Raw genomic sequence first — 27,499 nt, 5'->3', positions numbered from 1 at the left:
TTAATCCTTCTATGAAAAATAGTTGCATTTTAGCATGGATTAGTGTCATAGTGAATAAAGGAAAGACTAACAATGTGATTTCAGGTAGTAGTCATCTTATTGATTCAAATTTGCACCCCCCCCCATTCTCGTACGTGAAAGTATACACAAGGAATAATAGATAGTTTTTGTAAATAGTGCCTGAGTAAGTAATTGTTAGATGGAATATATACATATATACATGTGTATATTCCTCCATATTAATGGATGATTCTTTTAAACTTGATAATTCATGTTAAACTTTTGTCATTTCGTCTCTCTCTATCACATACATACCTAAAAGTAGAAAATGTACTTCTTTTTCTTAGTAAGTCTACTTTGGAACTTTAGCAGTTATATTAGGAGAAAGTATTTCTCTTTAAGTATTACAAAGGAACAGTGTAAGGGAAAAATAATATTATAATTTTCATATTTTATCCTCAGTTGTACTGAAATTCATTAAAAATAATTGAGTTAGTACATTTTACCTATTGATAGAGTTCTTGTGCTTTAGACAATAAATAACCACCTAGATTCTCTAAGTTGAATAAGTTACTTTTAGGTAGTAAAGTATTTTTGGAAATAACATTTGTAGAACATTTGGCCTATTGCAACAGTGAATTAGATGTTACCACCTTTTAATTTTTCTATGTGTATTAAATAAAAATACATGTGCTTTACATAGAGCCATATTAGTGCTTTGTCTTGCTAACATAATACAGTTTTGAATTAATCCCCTAACAAAGACAAATCTAAAAAAATATATATACATTATATACACACACACACACACACATTATATATATATACATTTTATATATAAAATGTGTATATATGGGTGTACACACACACACACACACACACACACACAGAAAACACCTGCATTGGAGCAGTCATATATGACATCTTTTCTCCATTAAAGATTTCTTGTGACTATACTTTACGAGTTTTTCACTTGTGTAATAGAAAATTCTAGAGGAATTGTGAGATTCTGGTGAGAATTTAATCCAGCTTGTCATCATAATGCAGTTCCATCTCTCTTGTGATTTTCTTGGTTCTGTCTCCCTCCACTACCTCTTTCAAGTGGTTCATTCTTTTCCAGAATGGTTTTATTATAATAGCAAGACAGCTACCAGAATCTCCAGTGGTTCTTTTCTTTTTCATGTCCAAAGGAAAAGAATTACTATCATTCTCAGTAATCATACCAAAAGCCTGGGCACTCTTTTGGTTGGAACATGTTAGTTCATGTGTCTGTGATTGCTACACTGTGGCCAGCAGAAAATGGTATGTCTGGGTTTATATTCAATGTCTCTGAGCCAAACACTGTGGCAAGGAAGTTTCACTTAAACCAATCAGAGCCCATTTCTAGATTGGGGTTGAGATGAATCCTACTCCAACCACAGGGCTGCTATACAAGGTGGGATAGGTTGAATACATTTGGGGAAATATTTTACGGTAATATTTGAATGATTTCAGTGTTTTTCCATGGTTTTATCATGAAAATCTTTGGTGGAATAAGAGCTATCATGTAGGCTTCTTCTAATATATCTGTATCATTTGTGTTTACATATTTGTGTTTGTGCATGTGTATTTGAATATATATATTTTTCCATTGGTTCTAGAAATATGTTTTATTTTGCCTTGGAAAATATTTTTCATACCCACTAAATTTTCTATCCTATATAAATTGCAACTGGATACTTTTCAAAGAGGCTGCCCGACACCAAACAAAGTCATGCTTAGTATAGGTTGGGTTACTGATGAATCAAGTATTTCTAGAGCAATACATTAGGCTCTGTCCCAGGGCTAAATATGTTCAACATTTAGCAAACATTTATTGAGTACCTGTTATAGGCAAAGTGCTATGCTAGGTGCTCTTGTGTATATGAAGATAAATGTATGTCATAAAACAATGACAAATTGGCTTTCAGAGTGTGCTTATTTCCAATATCATCACATTTTTCTTTTCTGTCATTTTTCATTTTATCATAGGAAGACCTTGAGGTTTTTTTAGAATAAAGAAGAAAATAATAATACATGAACTCACTTGAGTTGGTTTCATACTACACAGCTTATATAAGAACATAAGCATATGTGAAGTGAAATACATACATTTACATAGTTTAGACTGTTACTAAATTGGCCATTTTTATATTTTCTCAGAGATTGCTAGCCTTAAATACACCATAGAATTTACAAAAACAAAGGAGAAAGTTTAATAAACAGAGTAAAATAAAGCTATTTATCTGGAGAGATTACTTTGTAAAGTGCAAAAATAGAGGACCCTCCCAGGTCAACCTAATGTATGGTTTCCAATTTTTCTGAGTAAATTTTATTGACTTACATATTTTATTAGAAAATAAGCAGTCGCCAAATAATATCTGTATTTACTCATAAATTATGATGGTACTTATGTCATATAGTCAGATATATATCTACAGAAATTTCCAAGCAATCTCTATTTGTTAACAATAATAACGTTGTAAACCCGATATTGTTTCCTCTTTTGTTTTAAAGTGATATATTTCTGAAACATATAATATATTTGTGCAACATACTTACGTAGGGTAGGTTTTGGAGAGAAATAAGCTAGTAAACTGTGTGTGTATGTGTGTGTGTGTCTATGTCATGGGAACAGAAATTTAAAAATTGAAGTTATGGCTAATTGGAATAAGAAATTAAGCTTGATGAAAACAGGTTGATGTCTGGTAATTGAGAAATGTTTATGAGCCAGACATAATTCACTGAATAATGGAGAGATATGCATTATTCAGAACATTCTATAGGCACCTAAGCCAAATTTCAGAAAGAACCGAGGATAGAGAGAGAGAGAAATATTTTAGAATGATTTACCCCTCATTAGTATTGGCAATGGAATATTAACCATTTTATATCTATCCACTTGTAGCTGAGGGTATTTTCTTAAATTTTGTTTTCCGTACATGTACCTTCAACCACACAGGAGGATTTTTGCAGTTCTTTGTTCTAAGTTGAGAAAACCTAAGTAAATCCTATGGAATGTGCTGTGCTTTTTCTCACTCGCCCACACACATTGTCCATGTTTATGAGCACACGTTTTTCTTAGCATTATAATGCTTTTGGCCTTGACAGAATCTGTGCAAATTAATAGTGTTCAGTACAGCAATAACAGAATAGACTGTAGTTTTGAATCAGAAAAATCTGACAAGGCACCATTCTGTATCTTCAGTGCAAGATAAAGGTGTTTTATTGCCAATAATTCTAACTTCTCAATCAGCGGCTTTACCTTGTTTACTTTCTTGAAATCCACAATAGACCAAGGCTTTCAAAGTGGTCACATATCCATGTTATCACTGTTAAATGCTACTAGGATCATTTTGTTACCATTCAATGTGCACTTACTATATGGCAGGGACATGTGGCAGTTGTTTTGCGGACAGTGTCTGTAGTGTTTACCACCAGTCTTCCCACTTTACAGATTAAGTTAAATAATTTGCTGACAGCACAGAAGTAGTAAGTAGCAGAGTAAAATGGATTCCAAGCATCCTGAATTCCTAAGTGTGTAATTTTAAAATTACACCTTCTTGCTTCTCTGTTAAAATTTATTTTTAATTTAAAATGTACTTAAATATTTTACATAATTAGTATGTGAAGGTCAAACGCTGATGGTGCAATCCATCAAGTATTTATTGATGATCTAATTTGCCTTAACTGCTAGATGTTATTTGACTTATCCTCAGGGTCTTTATGGTCTAGAAGAGGAGAAAGACACTCTTATAACTGCTTCGAGACACAGTAGAATTAAGAAGTATTATAGATTTTCATACAAACCATTTGTGAGCACAAACCACAGCTTCATAGATCTTGACTTAGCAGATTACAGGTAGTGGGTAACTGAATGATGAACTCTGATAGATAAATATGATTTTCATAGGGGGGATTCTTCCCATAGAAAGATCAGGCTACTTTATGGAAACACATGAGAAAGACAGAGAAGCATGCACCTTCAGTTCATATTGTAAATGACATGGGTATATGGTGATGGGGGAGGAGTAGGAGTGGCAACTAGAAAGGAAGGTTGAGGGCAAATTGTGGAGGGCCCTAGTATCTTGCTAAGGGGGATACACTTTATTCAGAAGGCAGGAGAAGACCATTGGCAAGTTTTGAATACGGAGCTCTGTGTTTCAACCCAAGGATTTAAGGAGCTAACTCCGGATGCATACATTTGGGCATAGAGGGATGGGCAGAAATGGCCATGCTGAGCTGGAAGTGTCACTGACACCTCTGGGTGGAGCTAACTGCATTTGAAAATCAGGATTTGTTCTTAAGGTATCAGTTAAGACCAGTGACACATAGGGGCTAGGATGAAAAGAGATAACGTAGCAGTCTGGAAGAGTATATGGTATTCGCAGAGGGAAAAAGTACAAAAAAGTTTGAAGAGATCCCAGGATAGACTATCTGGGGTGATATATTGAAGCACGCAAACTAAATGGAAGCCGAGTTGGTTCAGGTGGGGATGGGGGAGGGATAGAATAGTTAAGTATGATTATAGCCCTTCCTCATGGGAGTACTATAACACAGATGATTTTTAAAAAGACATTGAAGAAGGTGCGCATGTTTATCGGTGCCAAATGCTGTAATGGAGTTGAAGAGGTTGCAGATGGGGGAGACTCAGCTGGATCTGGTGTTTTGTAAGTAGACTTGTATGCTTTGAGACAGCAGTTTCAATAGAGGGGTGGAAAACAAAAAAGATTGCTTAGGATTAAAGGTTGATGACAGCAAATTGGAAGCAGAAAAATAAAGTAATCTATTCAGAAGTTCAGTGATGAAAGCAAGGTGGAGATGGAATAGTAGACTGAAGAATGATAGTATTGGACAGGCGTTTTAGGTTGGGAGAGATTTAAGCAAGGCTTTTGATATACTCTGCAGTAGGAATCTATAGTACACCACATACACGATACTGTGTGCTGTATGTAATATGTGGTATGAATCTATAATGGTTGTTAGTGTGGAGAAACCAGCACACAAAAAATCTGCATGAACATTCATGATGCATGTTCAATGACAAGTTTTTGTTCCATTAATATTTAACTAATAGAATTCCATTTTTAGTAAGTGATTATTATTAGTATTGATTCCTACTTAATCCTTTTCAGTGCCTTTAATTCTCAGTGTATTTCCACCTTTTATTAAAAAATAATCTTTCACATTCGAGTTTTGTCAGAGAGCAAAATGGCATAGGGCAGAGAGCATAGACCGTGCCATAGCTGGAACATTTTTACATGATCTGATTTTATAAAACCCAATAAAATAAGTATCAGTCAGTGCTTTGTTTTAAAACATTCGCTGCTAGAATTCTATTATTTATACAAAAGCTTGCTGACCATTTAGGGCTCTGTCCCTTGATGCCAGGTTTTTAAGCGCTTTCAACAGCTCATTGTGAATAATGCAGGAGGGTGATGGGACCCTTTAAGCTCAGCTATAGAAACAATCCTTCTGAAAAATATGGTTTCCCACAGTCGATTTTGCAACAACTACCTATTTAGAAAAATGTCAATGAATGTTCTGAGTTTTGATAGCTAGTTCTTTACATTTGTCAAACTGAGGAAGAAGAAAATATTCTTGACTCACAGTCCACAAAATTGATATGCTTATGATCATATGAGTGTATGTATTGTGAATGTTTAATGATTGTGATTCAAAAATAAAACATGACAGTAACGAAGGCTCACGTCTTAGACCACATTCATTTTCCTGATGATCTCATCTAGTAACATGATATCAAATGGCATCTGTAGGTTGATTGCCTCCCAAATGTTTACCCTGACTCAGGACTTTATGCTAAACTCCAAACTTAGACGCATAAGCGTTTACTCACTCCTACTCATTTCAAACTGAACATGTGTAAAGCTGAACCAACAAACCCCCAAATCTGCTTCGTTGGTGCCCCTTCCTATCACAGTTAGTGGTAACTCCATACTTTCAGTTGCCCAGCTGATACTTTGGAGTCAAATTTAGTCTCCCTTTTTCTCATAGCCCATATTATCAGTCAGAAAATTCTGCCAGGCCACCATGACCAATCTGTATCCAGAATCTGATCCCTTCTCCCTGCCTCTACTGCCCTTACATCATCTCTGGTCTGGATTATTGAAATAGCCTTTTCAGCTGGTCTGCCAACTTTGACCCTTGCCTTACCTACAGTCACTTTTGTCTGCCAGGCGGTCCTCTTAAAATGTAAGTTAGATCACATCACACTGGCTTGCCCCCCACTTGGAGTAAAATGTAGTCCTGCTGTGTGTTAAACCCCATATACAATCATCTCCCTCTCCCACTTCGATTCTTCTCTGGCCTTATCTTTGGCAATTCTTACCTTCTCTCGTTCTTCTGAAGCCATCTTGGGCTCCATGCCTTTGCCTCTAGGCACGTTTCCCGCACAAATTCACATGAGTTCCCCTCCATCACATCTTTAAGTCTGTTTCTCCCAGGATACTCAGTGGTATTTTCCCTGGCCATCCTAAATTAAATCCCCAGCATCCTCTTTCTTCCTTGCCACTTCCTATTCCCCTTCCTCACTTTATTTTTCTCTATAGCCTTACCAGCTTCAAATGTACTTATTTAATTTGTTTAGTATGCCTCCCCTAATAGGGTTAGCTTCCTAAAGACATGAATTTTTGTGTGTTTTGTGTATGGCTGTATCTCCATTACTTACAGCAGTGCCTGGCTCTTGGTAGTTGCTCAATAAATATTTGTTGAAGAATCACTTTATTTAACAGGTGGTAGAGCCAGAATTTCATATGATTTCAGAACTCTTCTCTACAAAATAAATAAGGGTGTAATGTATTGAATGTATCCAATCTATTTTTCTAATTGTTCCTCTACCTGGCAAATCTACAATTATGATAATGTTTTGACAAATCACAAAATTTTCAAAATTCTTAGTTCAGTTGCCCCTAAGTAAGCTAGACAAACATAGATTTACCAACTCATTGTGACCATGTTACATACTTATTAAAAAGCAAAATGATAATGTATGCAACATATTATGATTCCTATGTTTAAGGATATATTACCAATAATGAATAGATAATAAGACTTAGTTTTCTGAGTTCCTTGCTTCTTCCCCAAATAAGGATATACGTGTGTGTGTGTGTGTGTGTGTGTGTGTGTGTGTGTGTGTGTAGTTTCTAGACTATGATCAAAGTATTTCATTATAATTAACCATTTTTATTCTAGTTATGAAAATATGTGTCTACATTTTTTGGATAATCTTTTGAAAAAAATTCCTTTTCTGAGAGGCAATAAAATACATTTTGGCTTGATCTGATAATTTCTGTAAAAGAAAAACATGGAATTTTAAATCTGTTGATTTTAGACATGAAGTTCTTTAAAAAAAACTGTACTTGTGACTTAGAAGTCAAATCATTGTCTCATGAACCTTGATATGAATGTAGTTACGCATCTGTACACATTATTCATGCTGTGTTTTGGGTGATAGATGCTGTCCGTTAAGAAGGTTCAGTTTTATTAAGAAGGTATATATTAATATAATCAGCACTTTTATATTTCATTAAACCCATGTTTCACTCATCCTTAAATAATGACAGCTGGATAAGGAAAGTTCAGTTGAGGAAGAAAATGAGTCTTAAGAAGTCAAGTGTATGATGAATAGAAAGAAAGTTCTTTGAATTTTTTCTATATGTTTTATTTCTAATGATGTAAAATGACATTACAGACATCATTGTAATAATCCTTATATATACACTATACATTTTAAAGATTTGTTTTCTCTGCATCATTTCCTGTTTTATTCAACATTTTCTGAATGATGCATTGGATTCCTTTATTATTTTAGCCTGCATTTGTTTTGTAGACATTTACATTGCTAAAGAAAAATAGATATTTGTTCTATGAAAAAATGTCTTCTTATATATTTGTCATAAAACTATTAGATTCTGGAAGAACCTAAGGCAAACTCAGTTAGCCATCAGTTGTAATTGTGCTTTACCACAAGTGATTTTCCTTCCTTAGAGGACAGTCAAGGGGGCTGATGGCATCAGATACACAGGCAAGCCTAAAACCAGACAAGGAGCTTTTTAGTCGACTGTTCACCGGGCGTACTCTTTCTTCCCAAGTAACTATGTAGTCGTCTTAAATCTCCTTTTGGAAAGCTGATTTTCGGTTTCTTGTCTTCTCACTGAAAAATGATCAGTATATTGACAATGAGTGTTATGTATTGCTCACTTTCAAGGATATCTCTAAAGGTGGCCTGTTAAATGCTAAAAACAAAGAACTTTGAGTACTGTAGGTTGCCAAAACCTCCAGTCATTTCGGTCAGTATTTAAGATAATACAATGGGAAAAAAATCAGTCAAGGCACATTGCCATTGTATACATTAAATATCTTTGTGAATCCCATTTTGGTTAATTTTTTTTAGCATTTCTAAATGTGCTGTTGCATATGCTGCTGACAAGGAGCAAATTCAATTATTTTGAATTTCGGCAGCCTTTCCTTCCTTAGCCTTAACTTTCTTGTTGAGGTGCTAATGAGCTGTGAAAAGGCCAAATGGGAGAGAAATAAGAGCTCCACATAATCCATACTCTGATAAACTACTCCCATGCTAATTGTCAGTTTATGGTTCTTCTTGGACAATGGGAGAAATAAGCAATGTTGGCCAAGTATATGGAGCAACTCGTGTTAATAACATCGCGAAAGAAGTTTACAAGGCATTCACAATCTTTTTAAACAAATACCATGTGCATATCTTTAGGCCTAGGCACAATTTGATTATCCAAAAAGCTTTATAGGTCAAATTGAACTGCATTTCTAAATCAGGAGATTCTAAACATACTGTGACTATTTTCCTTCTAGCATAAATTAATTTTTTTTTCCAGTTTGTAGTTTCCCCAGAACAAAGACATATTTGACCTTCCTTTTTTGCTCATTTGAATGATTTTTAATTCATCTTCATGTTAAAGTTTTTAATTGCTGCCATATTTTAATAATCAAAGTTTAATTCATTGTTTTAATTTGTATATGTGGCAATAATTCTATTTCCTTCCTATTGTGATATGAAATAAGACCAATATATAAAAGCATACCTTTTTTATATAATTAGTGATTCTGTGGAAAATTTCCAAGGGTTATACAAATCAAGAAAATGATAACTGACTCTACTCAAGACTATTTTAAAAATAAAACAAAAAGTTGTTTTTAAATATAGCATTATCTCAGTGTGTGAACAAAGAAAGCATTTTTATTCATTCTGTTTCTTTCCCTTCCTATTTTCAAAAGTAAAGCAAACGATTTGAAAATGTAGTAAGCATGTTTTAGATTTTGATGTATATTCTAAGTATGATTGTATATCAACAGAAAACCCCAGTGATACTGTTGTTACATATCTTATAGTATCCATAATTTTATGTGGTGATTTAAATTTTTAAGTATGTAAGTATATTTTAGGGCATTGTACTAATGAAGCTCATGGTAGATATTTTAAAGTCTTTATATGAACAAGTTTTCTATTGAGAATACCAAAATTACATGCCAAACTCAATCATATTAAAAATGTGTAAAATTATTCACAGAAAAGTCTAGGGGAGAGAGACACTGGATGAATCAAATAATTCTGTCAGTAGTTCTAGAGATATATGAGAAACTTGTAGTCAGTACATTCACAGAAATTATGGCACATTATTATATTTTGATTTTTAAATGCAATTTTACCAGTCTAGCTATCTCTGGGAAATGTTTCTTCCCCTTAAGTTATTAAAAATACGTCTGGCAACATAGTTAAAATTACAGGCTTCTGTGAGACAGATATTGAGTTAAACTCCCATCTCTGCTCTTTATTAACTGTGTGACCTTGGGCAAGTTTCTCACCTCTATGAATCTGGTCTCCTTCCTGTAGAATGTAGACCGTAATCATTCCTTTTGTTGTAAGGTTAAATTAGATAACTTAATGGTGTACTTGTAGCACACCTTACAGATAGTAAATACTCAATGCATTATACTTATGTTCTGTTTATAAATTTTATAGGAGTTTAGAGGATGAATAAAGCATTCTAGATTAGAGCATAGCCTGCAAATTGGGGAGCAGCTACCTAAGAGATACACAAGATGTTCTGGGGTTCCAGAAGAACATATTTTGATGTTTCTTCATATGCATATTTTATTTGAAGTTAAGAAAGAAATTAACTTTACTAATTTTTAACATACAAATTTTCAGACGATTTTATATAACATATGATACTTAATATCCTCCGTCAGAGATCTTTAATAGAGCAGTTTGGTATGAGGCCTTCTTTGTCAGCGTCTTTGGTGTTCTGGATGCATTGCAATGCATGTGAACCGTTAAGTGGGTTTACAGATTGTATTATATTAAGTAGTAGGGTACGTATTTATTTTACAATAAAATGGGAGTGTCCCATAAAATCTTTTTATCTGCACAGAAGTGTGGTAGTTGTCTCATGACAAAGTACTTGAAAAAATGTCATACATATTTTCTTTTTCAAAAAAAGCAAGCATTCCAAATATGTTGAACATTTTTGTGTTGGCAAGGGGCTGTACATAATATTTCTGAGATATTTCCAAAAGCAGTAAAAACACTTGATCTCTCATTTCAAGGTAAATGTCTGTGCTAATTAACAATGATTAAGAAAGGAACCACATTTTATAGGAAATCTGTGCTGTGGAGAGTACATTTCAAACATGGATATTTGGCAATATTCCCACCATAGATGTGTCAATTATGAAATCTTTCACATCTGCGCACAAAAAATTGAAAGGAAAAAATTTTAGTTAGTTGAAAATATAAATGAAACACTTTTAGTACTTTAGTGAGGTTTTGAATCCACATGATAATTATAATAATGTTTTCATTTTATACTGCAACAAAGCCTGATTTAGATAATAGAAGATTAAATTTTGTAGCTAAAATTTTTTACTGTCCTGATCTAGTTGGGTGCAAAGTGAATAGGGCATTTAAGTTGAATTATTTCTCAAAATGGAGGGGGAATGAGGTGATTTTAAAAAGTGGAATGGAATATGCATTCACAAATACTGTTTTGATAAAGAGGAACATTTGCAAAATTGAAGAGCATTATTGTAAAGTTCAGGAAAAGTCATACAGGAGATGAGATTTGAGCTGAAACTTAAAGGAGACTATGATTTAAATGTGTTTGGAAAAGTGGTTGTTTTTTTTTTTAATATTTTGGTAGCAGGAAAAATAAACAAGTAGGAAGGTAAAACATGAAAATTGATGATTTATAGGTTTCTGAAGCCATAAGAGAGAATGGAGGAAAACATCTGAGATTATTTATGAATTTGGGACTTTATTCTAAGAGTGAAATCAGTGAAGTTTATTGCACATAAGAGTAACATAATATAAACATGACAACTATTCTCAAGTTGGATTGAAGTAAGCAAAAGATAGAGGAGATGGAATCAATTTGGGGAGCATTTCATCAGTGTCGTTTTTGGGTTGTTTTAGTGCATGGCTTCGCAGTGTCACTTCTGACATCTAGGGGCTGCTCATTTTTTGTGGAGGGGCACTGGGTGGTGGTAGTACTTGTGCTGCTGCTGAGCTCTGTGTTGTCGAATGTTTAGCAGCACTCCTGGCTGCTACCCATTAGGTGTCCTAGACATCGGAAGCACCCTCCACCCCCAGCAGAGAGAACCAGAACTGCCTGCAGATAATGCCACATGTCCCCAAGAGGGCAAAATAGCTCCTGGTTGAGAACCAGTGGGTTAGGGTGATGTCACTAGGAATGAAAAAGAAGCGGTGAATGTGAAATAAATTATCAAGGATATTGCTTGCTGGGCAGCTTTCAACCAAATTGTTGAAGATAAAAGAGCAAGTCATTTCAATAATAATAAAAGGTTTTTTTAAACTAATAATACACACATATGTCTTTATGATATGAATTTTCTATCTCAGTCTCACTTGGGGCTGTCTTTTGCATTCCTACTCATGTTTTCCATTGCCTCATTTTATAATACATACATATATACACTTGAATCCTTTTACAGTATGTTCCCTAAATCAGGAGTGATTCCTCCTAGATTGTAACCACCCTGACTTTTGAGTCTTCTCCTTCAAGATGTGAAAGAAGTGTTAGTACAACAGGAGATAGAAACTTGTCCAAAAGTTTCACACCTTTCATTTTTATCAAATGCAATGAACCCTTATACACTCTTCTCAGTTCTCTAAATCTTAAGATTAAGGGCTTTTAATTGTCAATGAGACCCTGAAGCATAAACGTTGAAGCATGTGCACGCTTGTTAGGAGCCAGTGATAAAATAGAACAGCCTGTTGCCTTCATCTGACTCCATGTACCTTCTAATCTACCTGCACCAACAAAGCCGAGGATTGCTCTGGTCTTTTATTACTTGGCTTGAGGCAGAGGGCAGAATTTCAGCTGATAATGAAATTTAGCAGAGTCTTCCCATGCTTGATATTATTTGCATTTTCCTTATAAATGTCAAGCCCTTAAGGCCTTAAACAAAGGATCTCTTTCCTTGAAGAGAATAGGGAGACAAACAGTACACTAAGGCAGCAGGTGCTATAAACACAAGTGAGGTGTTTTATTTTTTCTCCTTGCTCTGAGATGAAAAGATGCAGTAACTTCTGTCTAATTCACCTAGGGAAAAATGTCCTAATATGAATATAAACTACTATGGAAAATTATTACGTGGCATGTACTAGGAGATTCACTACTTTATTGAACAACAATCTATTATGTTCTTCGATTTGTCAGACACTGTAGTGAACAAAATAAACAAAACTCTATACCCACGTGCATATTCTTTTTCATAGTCTTTTTCATTACACGTTACAGTAAGCCACTGAATATAGTTCCCTGTACTATACAATAGGACCTTGTTGTTTATCTAGTAGTTTGTACCAGCCTACTATACACCAGAAACTAATACAACATTGTAAATCCAAAAAACAAACAAACCTCTATACCCATGGAGCTTATATTTAGTCCCCTCTGAGGGTTTTGCTGAAGGATGCACCGTACCACGCCACACTTCTAGGAGCAAGGAAAGGAGATGAGAGCATGTAAACTGAAGAGAAAACCCAAAGAATTTAATGATATGTATAAAAAAATGATAGGATAATCCAAGTAGCTGGTGTACCTGAAGGAAGTGGAGAGAACCACTATTTGTGAGGAAATTACCTATTTAGCAAAAACATGTCAATTTAGTTGACTATTTTTACAACCTAGAATCTAAATAGAAGCAAACTCCCCTTTGTTGATGTTACTTCTTACGTGCTAATTCCGTGTTGTACTAAGTAAGAACAATGAGACAATGGGAATAATTTTATAAAGATTGAATGGGAAGGGGTGATGCCGCAAGTTAATGTAAACTTTTTGTATCTTATCTGTAAGCCTTACAAGCTCCCTCTATGTTAATATAATCATAGCTATTTTCAGGCTTTTCAGGAGTTTGAGATTAAATATCTTTGTCATGCACAGATTGTTTATAAATTCCAGAGGCTCAGGAATTTGAACTCAGGTTTTTCTTCCTCCGAAGTGAGACAGAATCGAAGTTCCTGGAGGGCAGGCATTGGTTTTGTGCACCATGAGACCTTTGAGACATTGCTACATATGAGGTGGGAGTGGGGCCAGGGAGGGCAGTGAGATTGTAGAGAAGGCTGACTTGGATGTGCGACAGAGTAAGTAAGAGGGCAACACAGTAGGTTCAGTTTGAGGGGGAGAGGTTGGAGAGAGAAGGGATGATAAACAGTGGGAAATTCTTGAGTCTGTGAAAAGGAATGAGATTAAATATGAGAAGGAAAAGGATTATCAGGCGATGGCGACTACAGGCTGAGGGTCCAAATCAGTCTGCCACCTGTCTTCTGTAGAGAACATTTGACCAGAACACCTCCATGCTCGTTCACTCTCTTATTGTCTGGGGCTGCTTTTTGTAGGTGCAGCTGGCCTGCCGTGGGCGCCACAGCTCAAGGTATTCACTCTGGGGCTCTTTACAGAAAAAGTGTAAAGTTCAAGGATCCTTGGATTACATAATAGGAATAGTAAAATTCTCCATTGAAATGTGAAATGAGGAGGCTAGGATTAATAGAGCTGTAGATAAGTTTGTATATTTGAGGGGAGTCTAACTTCAAATTTAGTGAAGTATAGACTTGTTGAATAGATGAGTAAATGACTAAGAATAATACTATAAATGATGCTATATGAGCTAGAGCAGAACATTTTAAATGGATGCATGGAAATACATAAATGACTAGTTTTCCTTCATAGCTCACTTTTGGGCTGTTTTTCTGTGTTATAGCAAACTCTATATAGACTACAGTCATGTTGGGATATTATTTATAACATAAATTTTAGATGATTTATATATAAAAAGTATATACAAACTTAGAAAATAATGAGCTCATTTTGAAAGATTTCATTCAAGTTAAAAACAGTTTGACTAAAGCAATATACTTGGAAATTCTTTTAATTGTATAAGTATCATCCAGTGAGTCATATTTGTTTTAGATACTTATAAAAGATTGATTAGAATAAGTAAGACTTGCTATATTTGCATTAGGTCTATTGGAAAGTAGGTAGGATTGTTAGAGTTAGGAATTGATTTGGTCTTCTCAGACATTTTTTAACTGTCTTACTTTAAAATTACTTTTAGAAAATCCCCGATTGTTTGAATTCTCAACTTGTATGAATTCCAACCAAATATTGACTTCTAAAATTATTGAAACATATCATAAATATTACAGAGTTATTATGTTCATCTGCCTTCTCAGGAATCTGTGGCTCTCATACTGTTCCTTCAGCCCTTCAGAATGACAAGAAGAAATATAGGTTTACTGGGGGTCTGATTTCTCCTCCAGCACTCTTAGTGTGAACTCAGCTTCCTCATCTGGGAAACGGGCTCCTCTTCTAGAGTTCTGTGAGAATTTTATGAGATAATGGGTACAAAGAAATAACTAAACTGGAAAGCCTTTATGCACTACCAAATGAATTTTGGATAAAGTTGTTTCACATAGTTGTTTATTGATATTTATCAAAAATCTTACTGTGAACTCTATTAATTTAAAAAAGAATATCTTCTATGTTAGGTATTTTGTTATCTAATTAAATATTTTATTATTTTATTTCTAAATTTCCATTGGTTTAGGAGAGTTTGTCATGGCAATGGCTACTTCTTTTATATCCTTTATGATTTTATAGGAAGGGTTTTATTACTTTGTGAATAATAATACACAAGGCAAAAATTACTAAGAGGAGGTTAAGAAAAGAGGAAATAAGGAATAAAAGATAGCATAACTTAAAAAGTAAATGTATGCCCAGTGATATGCAAGAGTTGAATTAGACAAATTAGAGACAGAAAAGGAATTAAAAAACACACACACAAATTATCAAAGAGAATATTGGGAAGAAGTACATATTTCCAATCATGGATATTTTGCACCATGATGCTCTTGTTTTTTAGGACATGATTATTTGTTAAAACATATTTTATATGAGATTATAAATTAGAAGAACAAATGAGTTTTAATGATAAATACAAGTTAGATACCCCCCAAAATTTAATTCAATGAATCTTTATTAGTTATCTTTGTGCTGTATTATATATTACGCATGGGAGTGGGGTCCCTGCCTTCGTGGAACATAAAGGCTGGTGTAATAGCTAAAGGTACATGATGTATTCTATACTTGAAAGTTGCTAAGAGAGTGGTAGATCTTAAATATTTTTACCACCAAAAAGACTTGGTAATTATTTGACATGATGAAGGTGTTAGCTAAAGCTATAATAGTAATTATATTACAATATAGAAGTGTATCAAATCAACAGACTACGCACTTTAAACTTACAGATTTATGTCAATTATATCTCACTAAACTGGAAAAAATAAAGGTACATGGATTGAGAAATGATGAAGAAAAATGAACTATTGCCTTCATTGAAAGCATGTTTTAGAGAGAGAGGGTATATTATCAGGTAGATGCAGGATTTTATGGTAGAAAGTTTATTTTAAAATCACATATTAGCTCTTAGAAACATGTATATCTTTATAGTAAAGTCTCACATCCCAGAAACTTAGGGCATGCTAGTGTATTAGATGGGCTATAGGTTTTGTGATAGTAGCAAAGACAAAATTTAGTGATAGATTATCTAAAAAACAAGTTTTTTCTTTTTTAGAATTATTTATCTTAACTGTCCACATGTGGGTGATTCAGGCCTCACAGGAGAACTCTGCTTATCCGGTGACCAAGGTCCTTTGGCCTTGTTGCTCTGTCATCCTCTGGGATCTGCCTCCCCGCCCCCACCCCAATCAGGGCTAGCGCAGCACCATGTATGTATCCCAGCCTGTGAGAAGGAGGAAAGGACAAAGAGGAGAGCCTATCTGTTCTTAGGTCTTGACAAAGAAGTTGCACACACCTATCTCTCTGGCCAATATTTGGTCACATGCCACACCTAACTGCAAGGAAGGCAGGGAACTGTAGTTTATATTGTGAATAGCCAAATAGTCACCAAAACTGTCTGCTCCTATCAAAGAAATGGAGGAGGACAGATATTGAAGGGCCAGCAGTCTTTGCAGTGGCTAGTTTTTTCTGGGTATCAAGATGAACACTTTTGATTCCAGAACCTTTTGTTTAATAGGCTTTTGGATGAATTTTTTTAAATGTAAATACACACACACACATAACACATATGTGTACAGGTGATACACTTTTCCTTCTTAAGCAGGATATACTAAGCACAGAATAGCATTTATGTGAGATAGTCTCTAGTAGTGAAGAATGTAACATCAACTTTGTTGATACTAAAAATCAAAGATAAGTGATAGGAATTGGAGAAGGTATAGAGTTCCAACAGTGGTGGGCATATGCCTTCCTTTAGAAAATATTGATGTTAGCTTTATTTCTTGCTCAGCTTCCCCTGCCTTATAAAAGAGAGTTTGTTTCACCACCTGGGCTTTGTCACATGGCCACCTTTCTGTTGTCCCCTTCTTCACTGTGATATTGGTATCTGTGTCTTGCAAGCACCGTTTTGAACTTTCTATTTGATGTCTGATTTAAGAACATAATGGGGTCTAGGTATCAATACTCTTGACTCTGAACTTGTAGAAATGAAGAAAAGAAAAGAAAACTAATTTTTTAAAAGGCAAATTTGGTCAGCTCAACTGTGATCTGAATGGAAATGGCTTTGGTCATCTTATCAACCTCCTTTTAGCTTTCTTTAATTGGACCCATCTTATATAACTGGCATAGGATAGCTTGTAATACGGTTACTATTTGAAATTAAAATCCTCCCCAGGTGGCTAAAGAGATTTGGGTTAGAACATTAGCTCAGTGATTTCTTTTTAATGAACCTGGGATATAACTTCCCCTAATAATTTTACTTATTTTCATTTATTTTCTGAGATATAACTAACATATAACATTAGTTTTAGTTGTACAACGTATATTTGATTTATGTGTATATTGCCAAATGATCATCACAATAAGTCTTGTTAATGTCCATCACTACAGTTACAAATACATTTTTATTTAATTTTTATAAAGTTAGGATATTTTGTGAAGGTGTTATTTGATAGATTCTGAATCCTTTTTTCTTCATTAGCAGAGAATTATCAAATTGTGGTAAAGATGTGCGTTTTAGAATCCAAACACCCTGGTTTTAAATAGCAAATGAGCCAATTACCGTTGTGGCCTCTGGCATGTTATTTAATTTTTCTGCTCCCATTTCCTCACCCTACTCTTCTCTGTCATCCTGACCTGTTGTGAAAAATGATATAGTGCACATTAAGTGCTTAGCAAGTTGACTGACACTAAGTGCCCAGTAAATAATGGCAGCTGTTTTTACTGCTATTGTAGATGTAGTTGTTGTTGTTGTGATTGTTGTTTTAATATTGCCATAATAGCAGGCCATAATTTTTCCTAAATTCTCATCAGGGCTTAACTTTAAACTGAATTTCAGGCACAAGCAGTATTAAAAATTACTCATTGAATGGTATCATTAGATTGAATGTCATGTACAGTGTTGCATGATGGATTAATTTCTCGTAAATCACTTCTGTAATCATTTTTCACACTTTGAATAATACCCTGGTTTACATGTTGTATCTCAGAAGAAATGCAGTGGAAATGTGGCAAGAATATTTCCAGATACTAACCCTGGTTCCTCTGAACTGTTCTTTTGTTATTTAGTAAAAGAACCACTTGGTTATCCCTCTGTAATCCTTTAGCTTTCAAATAATCTTTCACTGAAGGATAAAAAGATTATAGAATACACCAAAAATTTCACCATCCATGCATTGACTTAGATGCCATAAAAAAGAAGTATGGCACATTTAAAGGAGCTAAGTGATAACATTTCAAATGTTCTTGAAACATTTATACATTCAAGAACAATAAAACTGTTTTTATCCAGGTTAAAACTCGTATCACATTCTAAGGTTGAATTTGGAGAAGTTGCCAGAATAGATCAGTTTCAACAGAAATATAAAACTACTCAGTGATAGATTGTGCCCTCTGGAAACGTCCCAGCTATTTTTCTAAGAGCTTTGTGATTTGCTGGATTGCTGCTTTCACTACCTATATGTTGCCATTTGATGACTTATCTCAGTTTGAATTGCCAAAATCATGCTTCTAAAAATACACACAGCTCATTCAACTGTGTTTCCTCATAAAAATCGCTTGCCATTTCAACGAACATTGGTCCCCAAATACAAGCATTGCAGAGCATTTGTTGGAAACTAGAATGCGCTTAGCATTTTATATGCATCATCACTTATAATCTTTTCAACAATCCTATGGAGATTTATTTTTATTTTCTTTGTGTTTTACAGATGGGGAAACTGAGACACAGAGAGGTTAAATAGCTTACCCAAGATCTGATAAATAGTCAAATAGGTTTAAAAAAAATACTAATGTAGGGAGTAGTGTGAAGGCTAACACTCTGTTTTATTATAATTTCTGCTACTAGAAATAAGTTTCCAGACATTTGTCCTGGACATTGCCGAACTAACACACAGACTCATTTATCTTCCCTCATTCCTTGACTTTTCCCCTCTCTACTCCTTCACCTTTATGCGTTAGCAACAGCTTTAAGGAACATAGGTGATGATGTCTAGTAATTCTTTGTGCAAATGGGTAATAATTAAGCCTCTGAAGAACATGGATAACGTTGAATAAATTTTAGTGTTCTTAATTTTGAAAACAACCAGAATTGTTTCATCCATCCATTGTTACGCCTCTCATCTGAATCATTATTTGCCCAATGTACTGCAGAGAAACATAAACTACTATGATAAAGACAGAAATTAAAATAAGAATGAAGCGTAGGAAAAAAAATTAGTTCCAGTACTGGCATCTCCATTCATGAAATGACTAGTATCTCTTTCTTATGCATAGTTCTTTTCTTGTAAACAGCAAAGATCAAATTTCCTAGAAAATTCCCTTTAATGTCATAATATGTATGAACTAGCCACAAGTTTAGGTGAAATATGTAATACTGTGACAATGAATATATATTTTGGGAAACTAAAACCACAAGCATAAGCCTCTCAGTGTATATTTGTTTTATTTCCAAGTTCTCTTTTACAGATGGATTTATAAAGAATATGTGTTGTTCCAAGGGTTTTACTGAAAATGTGCAAATGTGTAATTCAAGCAAATTTATTCTTTTATGGGTTTGCCTGCACTGAAATTCTAGAACCATTTCCAGTTTTGTCCCATGAGCTATAGAAAAAAAAATTTTTTCATCTTGCCCCAAAATATGTACATTTATACATAGACATACATATATATATGCATATCTGAAACAAAAATTCACAAAACAATTTAGTACTTAATATAAATGATACAGACTGGTATTTTTATTCTGTTTACTTTTAAATAGAATATTTCTAATAATGACCTAGTAAATGTTCCTGATCATGACCCACTAAAATAATTTCATGAATCGCTGATAAATCATGACTGACAAATACGAAAAAAAAGTGGTCTAGAGAAAGAAAGAATTATTCAGATCACAGCTGATAATTTTGACCATAATACACACAAACACACACACACACACATATATATATGTAATTGATTTTTGGATGTAAATAATGATTAATTGAGTTATTTATGTAATTTTACACAAGCTTATTCATGTCTGAGTTTAGTTTTAATAGGTCTGTCTTTGCAAAGTATTTGTTTTCTGGACATTCTCAGACAAAACTTTTAGATTCAGAATTTATGAATACTAGACATCATGTCCTTGAGTATAAAGATTTGCCTTTTAAATTTTTTTTTCCTAAAAATTCAACCCTCTGTAAATAGCAGTAAATCATGAAGTATTTACTTTTTTAATCCAAATTGTACAATGGTAAAAAATAGTGCTGTATTACTTGAGTAATAGTGTTGTTTACAATTTATCATTTGCAGGAGATTATTTGAACTGAAGATTGTTAATAATTTTTAGAACTTTTAAATAGTAGCTGGATTGAAGTTCCAGTTCCAGAAAGGTTTGATTTAATTGATGTTTGCTTGTAGAAGTTTCACCAGTCATTTTTTCTGCAGAAATTACCTGGCTCTTGAAATCTGGACAGTGACTTAAGAACGTAACCTTGGAGTAGGTTGTGTCTCAAAATGGTTCTTATGTATTTAAGAATCTAATAATAATTATAGCTGTCACCTACTTTATTGGGTTCTTACACAAGTTTAGGCATTCTGCCAAACACTTTATATACTCTCCTTTAATTCTTACTGCAATCTTAGCAAAGTACTCCTGTTCTCATTTTACATAAGAGGAAGCGAAGGCTAAGGATGGGGCTAAGTACCTTTTCCCAGGGTGACACAAGACCTCAGGTCCAAGTTACGTTTCAGACACCGACTGTTTTCCCCTATAAAGCCCCTGGTTTTATAACCACATTCTACTGTATACAATAAAGCTCCCATCTTTTCTCACCTACAACCCAGACAAGGCAAAATATCCAAGATTGGATTGTACTTTTTTTTCCCACCTGTACACAGCCCAGTGAAAAATTAAATATAGAGCCTCTTGTTCAAAAAGCAGAAAGGAAAGTGCTGTTAAAATTACTAAAATATAAAGCTGTTTCCTTTATTCTATGGTCATTTTCTCAACTTGTCATGGTGTTTTTTATTTGCTTTTTAACATCGTACTGAATAAAGAAAATTAAAATTTTAAAGTATTAGCTTGAGTTTTACTGCTTTTCGTTATATTGTGCAGTTGCAGTTGTAAATGCAAATATAAGATCGTTTAACTCAAGCAGAATCACCACCATTGCACAATTTGTATTTCGTAGCTTGTGCATACATATGTATTTCATTCTTAACGTGGTAACATCATACAACTAACTCAGCCGTCTTTTATTTCACTTCTTGATAGGTTCACTTTCTATTGATATTCTCTACCTTAAGCTTACTGATGAGTAAGGAAGGAGTGAAAAGAAAGGAACCATCTTGCCCTATCTTTTCCTTTGTTTCTGTATCATCAATTTCACTATTAATGGTTGGCTAATATAGGCAAGCAATATGCGTAAGGAAGAATATGATAGGGTTCTTTTGTTATTTGTGTTTTCTTAGGATTGCCTGATTTCTCCATCGGAAGCAAGTGCTGATTCCAACAGAAAGCACAACTTTCTGGGGTTGTCAGTGCAGTGCCCTCAGGCACTCAATCCTAAACATACTTACCTGGTGCTCACTTTGAGTCTGCTCAACTCTCACATTTGATGGGTCTACCAGAATTATAGGCTTATGGGACACCAGAAACACTGTATGCAAATGGAGCAGACACACATATTGTACTTACCTACTCTGTTCATGGTCATACTCCATCGCGCCATTGGACTTCACTTACAAAACCCAAGTTCCAAGATAAAATTAATAAGAATTTTAAGACGTAAATGTCAAGAAGCAGATAAAACAAGCAGGGGGTCTTCCTTAACCTTGGGCACCATACAGATGCTCATGTTGCCTAACCATGAAGCTGGTTCTGTCTACATGCATCTCCCAGGCTAGCTTTTGGTGACTTTTTTTCCTGTGAATAATGACTTTGATATTTACTATGTATAGTATTTACAGGTAGAGAGAAGGGCTATAGCATGGAACTTGTTGTGACCCCTAAGACCTGCAGAACTTGCTTTGACCTTGGGGAGGGTCCATGCAACTAGCTCTCTTGGGACACTTATTCTCTGTTGGAGATACTGGAGTTGGGTGATTTTCACTTATAAGGATGACCTATTTCTGCCACTTCTCTAGAGACAGGTGAAGAATGCATCATTTGATGAAAATATTACACCAAAGACTGTCACTGTACTTTTTCATCTTAAAGGATTTAATAGTTAAAGAAATATATAATATTAAAATTTCAAGATTAGAACATTTATCAGAAGAGCACCATTAAGTTGGTATAGGCAGCTCAGTGGGATAAGGCCCAGAATTGCTGGGGACTGGAAATTAAAAGCAGACATGCCAGGGCAGAATCATCAAAAGGATAGATTTTTCTCTAGACAGGATCGTGAAACCCTCCAAGTAGCTTCTGGTTGTTCTACAATGCCTTTTGTTTCCTTTGCAAAATCCTGTTTGTTAGGGTCCAGTGCTTACTTACTATGTTTAGGTTATACAGAAAATTTCCCTCCAAATATTTCTCCAATATTTTTGCTCTAACTACTTCAACAGTTTGCCTGTGTGCCTTATCCCAGCAGGAAGCCCTCTTGAGTTTGGTCCTTCTCAGGAATTTTAAAGCCCAGCAACCTACCATGAGTGCACATGACCTAAGAAAAAAAAATTCTGTAGATTTTCTTGTTTGTTCAAATTCTTACTATTGATAATTGCCCTAAGGCTAAAGCAGCAGACACACAGGTTATCCCAAGAGCTCTCTCTTATCACTTAGTAGTACTGGTCCCATAGCTTCTGAATGTCTGTAAACACACAGACAGATTTAGAGGTCAGTATTCCATCTTGGAAACTACCCTCTGCTCTAGACATGATTTTCTTGAGGTCTCCATTACTTGACTTGAGGTCGGGGAAGATACGGACACATGTAGCACTCCACAGGAATCCTTCCTCACCAGAATGCTCCAGTCAACCTCCTTGCTTCCTCTTACACACCTTTGAACTAGGCATTGGATTAAGGGTGGTGGGACAGTTTTGTGGTCCCCTATTAGCAATTCTTTCATAGGTAGCCTTGATCTTCTTTTTGGAATTATGAACACTTTGGAACCATTGTTCTCAGCTTTAGGGCCCCAGAAGAAAGTACAAGATAAATGCTGGGAATCTCACTTAACATCCTGCTAAATAAATTCAATAGCAAATACTTCATATTTTTTATTTTCGTAAGGTGATGTCTTATTACTTAAACCATGGCCTTCTGGAGATAAACACTTAATTCATGGAAGTCATTATACCATTAGAAATTTCAGATGTGTGAATGAGGTATTTCTTTTTAAATTTTACCTCCCCCCCTCATTTTCATACTGATAATTTTTTTGGTCTGTAAATTTTTAGAAATATTTCATTAGGGGCCCTGGGGAAGTATCATTGCAAAAATTGTCATTGTCATTGCAAAAATTATATAAATATAATACCAGCAATGTATATGTAAAGGATTGAAAATCTGAACTGGAAAAGTTTACCTGTGGATGAAAATTCAAGACATTTACATACTAAGGAGGGGGAGGGTATAGCTCAGTGGTAGAGCGCATGCTTATCATGCTCGAGGTCCTGGGTTCAGTCCCCAGTACCTCCATTAAAAATAAACAAATAAATAAACAAACCTAATTATCTCCCCCCACCAAAAAAAAAACAAAGAAAAGTACTAGGAGAGATGATGTACGAATTCACTACTTGTAGTAATCCAGAAGAGCTTTAGTAAAATAATCATTTGAAGTGGATTCCAACTGCCATTTGAGAATTTGTGTCTGTTTGTGAGGATGTTAAAAATGCAGGCTTGTTATCATGTGTCTGCTGTTCGTGTCTCTGATAATGCAAGTGGACATTTCTAGCATTTTAAATATTTCATTCAATTTATCATTTAATGTACTGAAACAGTCTGCAAAGATACTAATTGTATAACACCCAGTTTGTTTTATTGTTCAGCGTTTGGAAGCTCCTGAGGACAAGTCATTTGGCAGTTCATTGATGGAGACTGAAGTCAACCTGGACAGATACCAAACAGCTTTAGAAGAAGTACTCTCATGGCTTCTTTCAGCTGAGGACACATTGCAGGCACAGGGAGAGATTTCTAATGATGTAGAAGAAGTGAAAGAACAATTTCACACTCATGAGGTAAAGGAAAACATTGATGCAACAAAGCTCATGACTTATAATGTCTCCTTTTTGCTCAGTTACGCTGCAAGATGCTTGTGTTTTGGTAATTTAGTGTTTCTTTTGAGATGGAGGCAAAATAAATGTTATGTGTTTGGGATTCCAATAGCCAGCTTTGGAAGTTCTCCTTTGGAGAAAAACACTTGAAGGTGCTGAGATTTGATTTTGCCAGTGACTCATACAGGCATATGAAAGCCCAGCTCCCTTCTCTTGGGTTAAGGTTAATGTTGAGATAGAACTTACACTCCAGAGTACCTATGGGGTATCAGGCGGAACTACCCCCAGTGGGAGATCTTTCATGAGGTGACACACCTGGGATCTCTTCCTTAATAAGTCACTTGCACACAAGTCCTTTTCTCAGGGTCTGCTTCTGCAGAAGATGACCTAAGCTAATAATTTTCCTCTATTTGTAGTAAACACAGTATTGGGTTTTCTTAAAGAAAAAATTAAAATACTTTTATTGGGAATATAGAATGGGCTACAAATTTAAAACTGCAAAAAACAATCAAAACCATAATGATTTCCTTAGAGCGTCAACTTTTATCAACTTCTTTCCTTGTCAGGGGTACATGATGGATCTGACATCCCATCAGGGACGAGTTGGCAATGTTCTCCAATTGGGAAGCCAACTGATTGGGACAGGGAAATTATCAGAAGATGAAGAAACTGAAGTGCAAGAACAAATGAATCTCTTAAATTCAAGATGGGAATGCCTCAGGGTAGCTAGCATGGAAAAACAAAGCAAGTAAGTCTGTTTTAAATTTCTAAAAATAATGAGTTTTGGAATCTTACTATTATTTTCATGCACTTTCTTGTTTAAGTTTGGAGTCTTAGTTTTTCCCTAAAGTGTGCAGCTCTTGTTCAGGGGCATTTTGGTTAGATTTTTATGTCTGTTACATGTTGATTTTCACTTATGTAATTGATGTGGAGATGGAGAGAAGGACCACTATCTGCTGAACTATACTGTAAAGATTGCTAAAATTGTTGTCATAGTATTTTCCAAATTTTCTCTAAAAATTAAAATGTGAATATAGAAGGCATGGAAGTATACAAAGAAAATCATACACATAAAATCACATATTAGGTACAGTTGACAGGAAACTTATCTTCTGAAGGAAAAGCTCCTGAAATATTAAATAGTTTCTCATATGTTTATGGAAATCCTCTTGAAAGAACAGTTTCTCATCTGTGTTTGGAAATCCTTCTTGAAGTACTTGCATAGTTGTGGATTATCTTAAGAATATATATTGACTTAATCAAAAAAGAATTTTTGAGACATTTCTGAAAATGGCATATTTTTTATAAAGGTAACAACAAATAGATCTCATCATTCTGGATGTGTTGCTTTGATTTATATTGTTAGGTGTGAGTATTCATGTAGAGCTTATCGAGACAAGATAGATTTATTTTTAAATGAAAAGAAATGAAGTGTCAACTGTGGATTTGAATACATTAAGCTAAAGAAATAGTCCAAGTGCCTTAAGTTTACTTAGCTATTATTTATGAAGATTAAAACCTTTAAAATAGGACGAAAGAAACTCATTAGATATGCTGTGAGGATTGCTATTCCAGTACTAAATTGTATTGTGACAATAGGGAGGGGAGAAACACATTTTAAAGCTCATGTATTCTGAAAGAATAAATGAAGTATATATAAAATAGAATTTTCACAAATATTGACATTCCATACCAGGAGATACTGGTCTATGCATATTGACTTTTTCCCCAGACATGATCATTTTGACAATTGCAACTCACCCTAGAGTTGAAAATTATAATAGCCATGTTATAACTATTAAGACTGCCCCCACCCCATGCCCAAGGGTCAACTTGTTTTCTCCACCCATTTATCATCATAAATCATAAGATATAGAGCCTCCTACTTGTGGTCATATGCCATCGTTCTTCAGATTGCAATTTCCATTTGCACAACTGTACAACTTAAACAGAGCAACCTCAGACAAAATGTGTAAGTCTTTAAAATGCAGGCTTCTCCTTTACTGCCTTTCCCATAGTGGCCCCACTGTCTTTGCCTTTGTGCATTCTGTTTCTCCATCCTCTTCTGGAGGCTAAATATCTCCTTTGTTCCTCACTCTCTTTTTTCAGTAAGACTAACAATATGGGATTAATTATTGATACTAAGAATTAATTAATTGCAGCTTAAAGATTGAGTTGCAAGAGAAGGTGAATTCAACCAAAAATTAAAATCCTAAGCTATGAATCTGTTATTATAACATTTGAAAAGTCTCTTTGTTAAAGTGATGTGTACCATTAGATGATGGATGACACCATAGACACATACATGGATGACCGTGTACGCATACATACGTGTGTAACTTCCTCACCTGTGTTCCACTGGACAATGAGAAACCTAAAATGGCCAATATCATAAGCTAAGATTGACATCAAAAAGTAGTTTGCCCTTAGGGAAGTTTGGGACACTTTGGTTTGTGTGTAGGCTTTTAGAATGATTATCAAGAAGGCAAGGGCTCCCTCCCTCTTAGCTGGCATAGCTTTTGCTTAAAAAAAGTAGAATTGTTAAAATGAGACACTAATAGGGAACTGCTTGTAGCAAACAGCCTTGTCTGGACGATTTGTTGAAATATGATACACCAAGTATTATTTAAGCCAAGAAAATTCAGAGAACTCTTGTGAGTTTGTAAATAATAGTAAGTCTTAAGATACCACTTTTACTAACTTTGTGAGTTTTCATGCATTAAATTTTAAATGAGATAAGCCATTGTGCAAAGTATGTTGGACCTGACTTTTGATAGATTTCTTTTTTTAGCAGAAACAAAAAGCTGATTATGACAATATTATGATGTCAGTATTTAAAAAAATAATAATTCTAGGTTGTATTTAATGCTTTAATACATTGCTACCTGTTCAGTTTTTATTATCATGGCCGTGATGATGATTAGCTTCAATTTGGAGCATTACCTATTGTTCCCAAACGTGATTACTTAAGAGTAGGAAGACTTAGTAGATTGCTAGCAAACACAAATGGATTAGTCCATACCTTTCAGCTCTCTTCCCCAAAGATAGGGTGTGGCTAGACCCAGTCAGAAGCCATTATCCCTGCCTATGTATAGATTTAGTGATGAGAGGAATGATACTAGGTTTGTCTAGGCCTACAAGATATAACGAAAGCCATGCTAGAATTCTTAAGTTGCTATATTATCACAATATTG

The 27,499-nt window shown here is 34.7% G+C and overlaps 1 protein-coding gene and 1 non-coding gene across 2 annotated transcripts in view; both read left to right on the top strand.

The window, feature by feature from the left end:
• The window catches only part of LOC102504131 (dystrophin-like), a 562,607-nt gene that overhangs the window by 506,356 nt on the left and 28,752 nt on the right, over positions 1–27,499 (top strand). Inside the window, exons 10-11 of the mRNA XM_032474646.1 lie at positions 24,081–24,269; positions 24,872–25,053. Of these exons, the coding sequence (XP_032330537.1) occupies positions 24,081–24,269; positions 24,872–25,053 (371 nt within the window). The remainder of the gene's footprint in view (positions 1–24,080; positions 24,270–24,871; positions 25,054–27,499) is intronic.
• On the top strand, positions 23,659–23,730 carry TRNAD-AUC. The gene has a single exon. It is a non-coding gene; the product is annotated as a tRNA-Asp (tRNA).

This window comes from Camelus ferus, chromosome X (assembly GCF_009834535.1).
Source record: "Camelus ferus isolate YT-003-E chromosome X, BCGSAC_Cfer_1.0, whole genome shotgun sequence".
Taxonomy (NCBI): domain Eukaryota; kingdom Metazoa; phylum Chordata; class Mammalia; order Artiodactyla; family Camelidae; genus Camelus; species Camelus ferus.
Note: the sequence above shows the minus strand (reverse complement) of the source record. Positions and strands in the feature narration are given on the sequence as shown.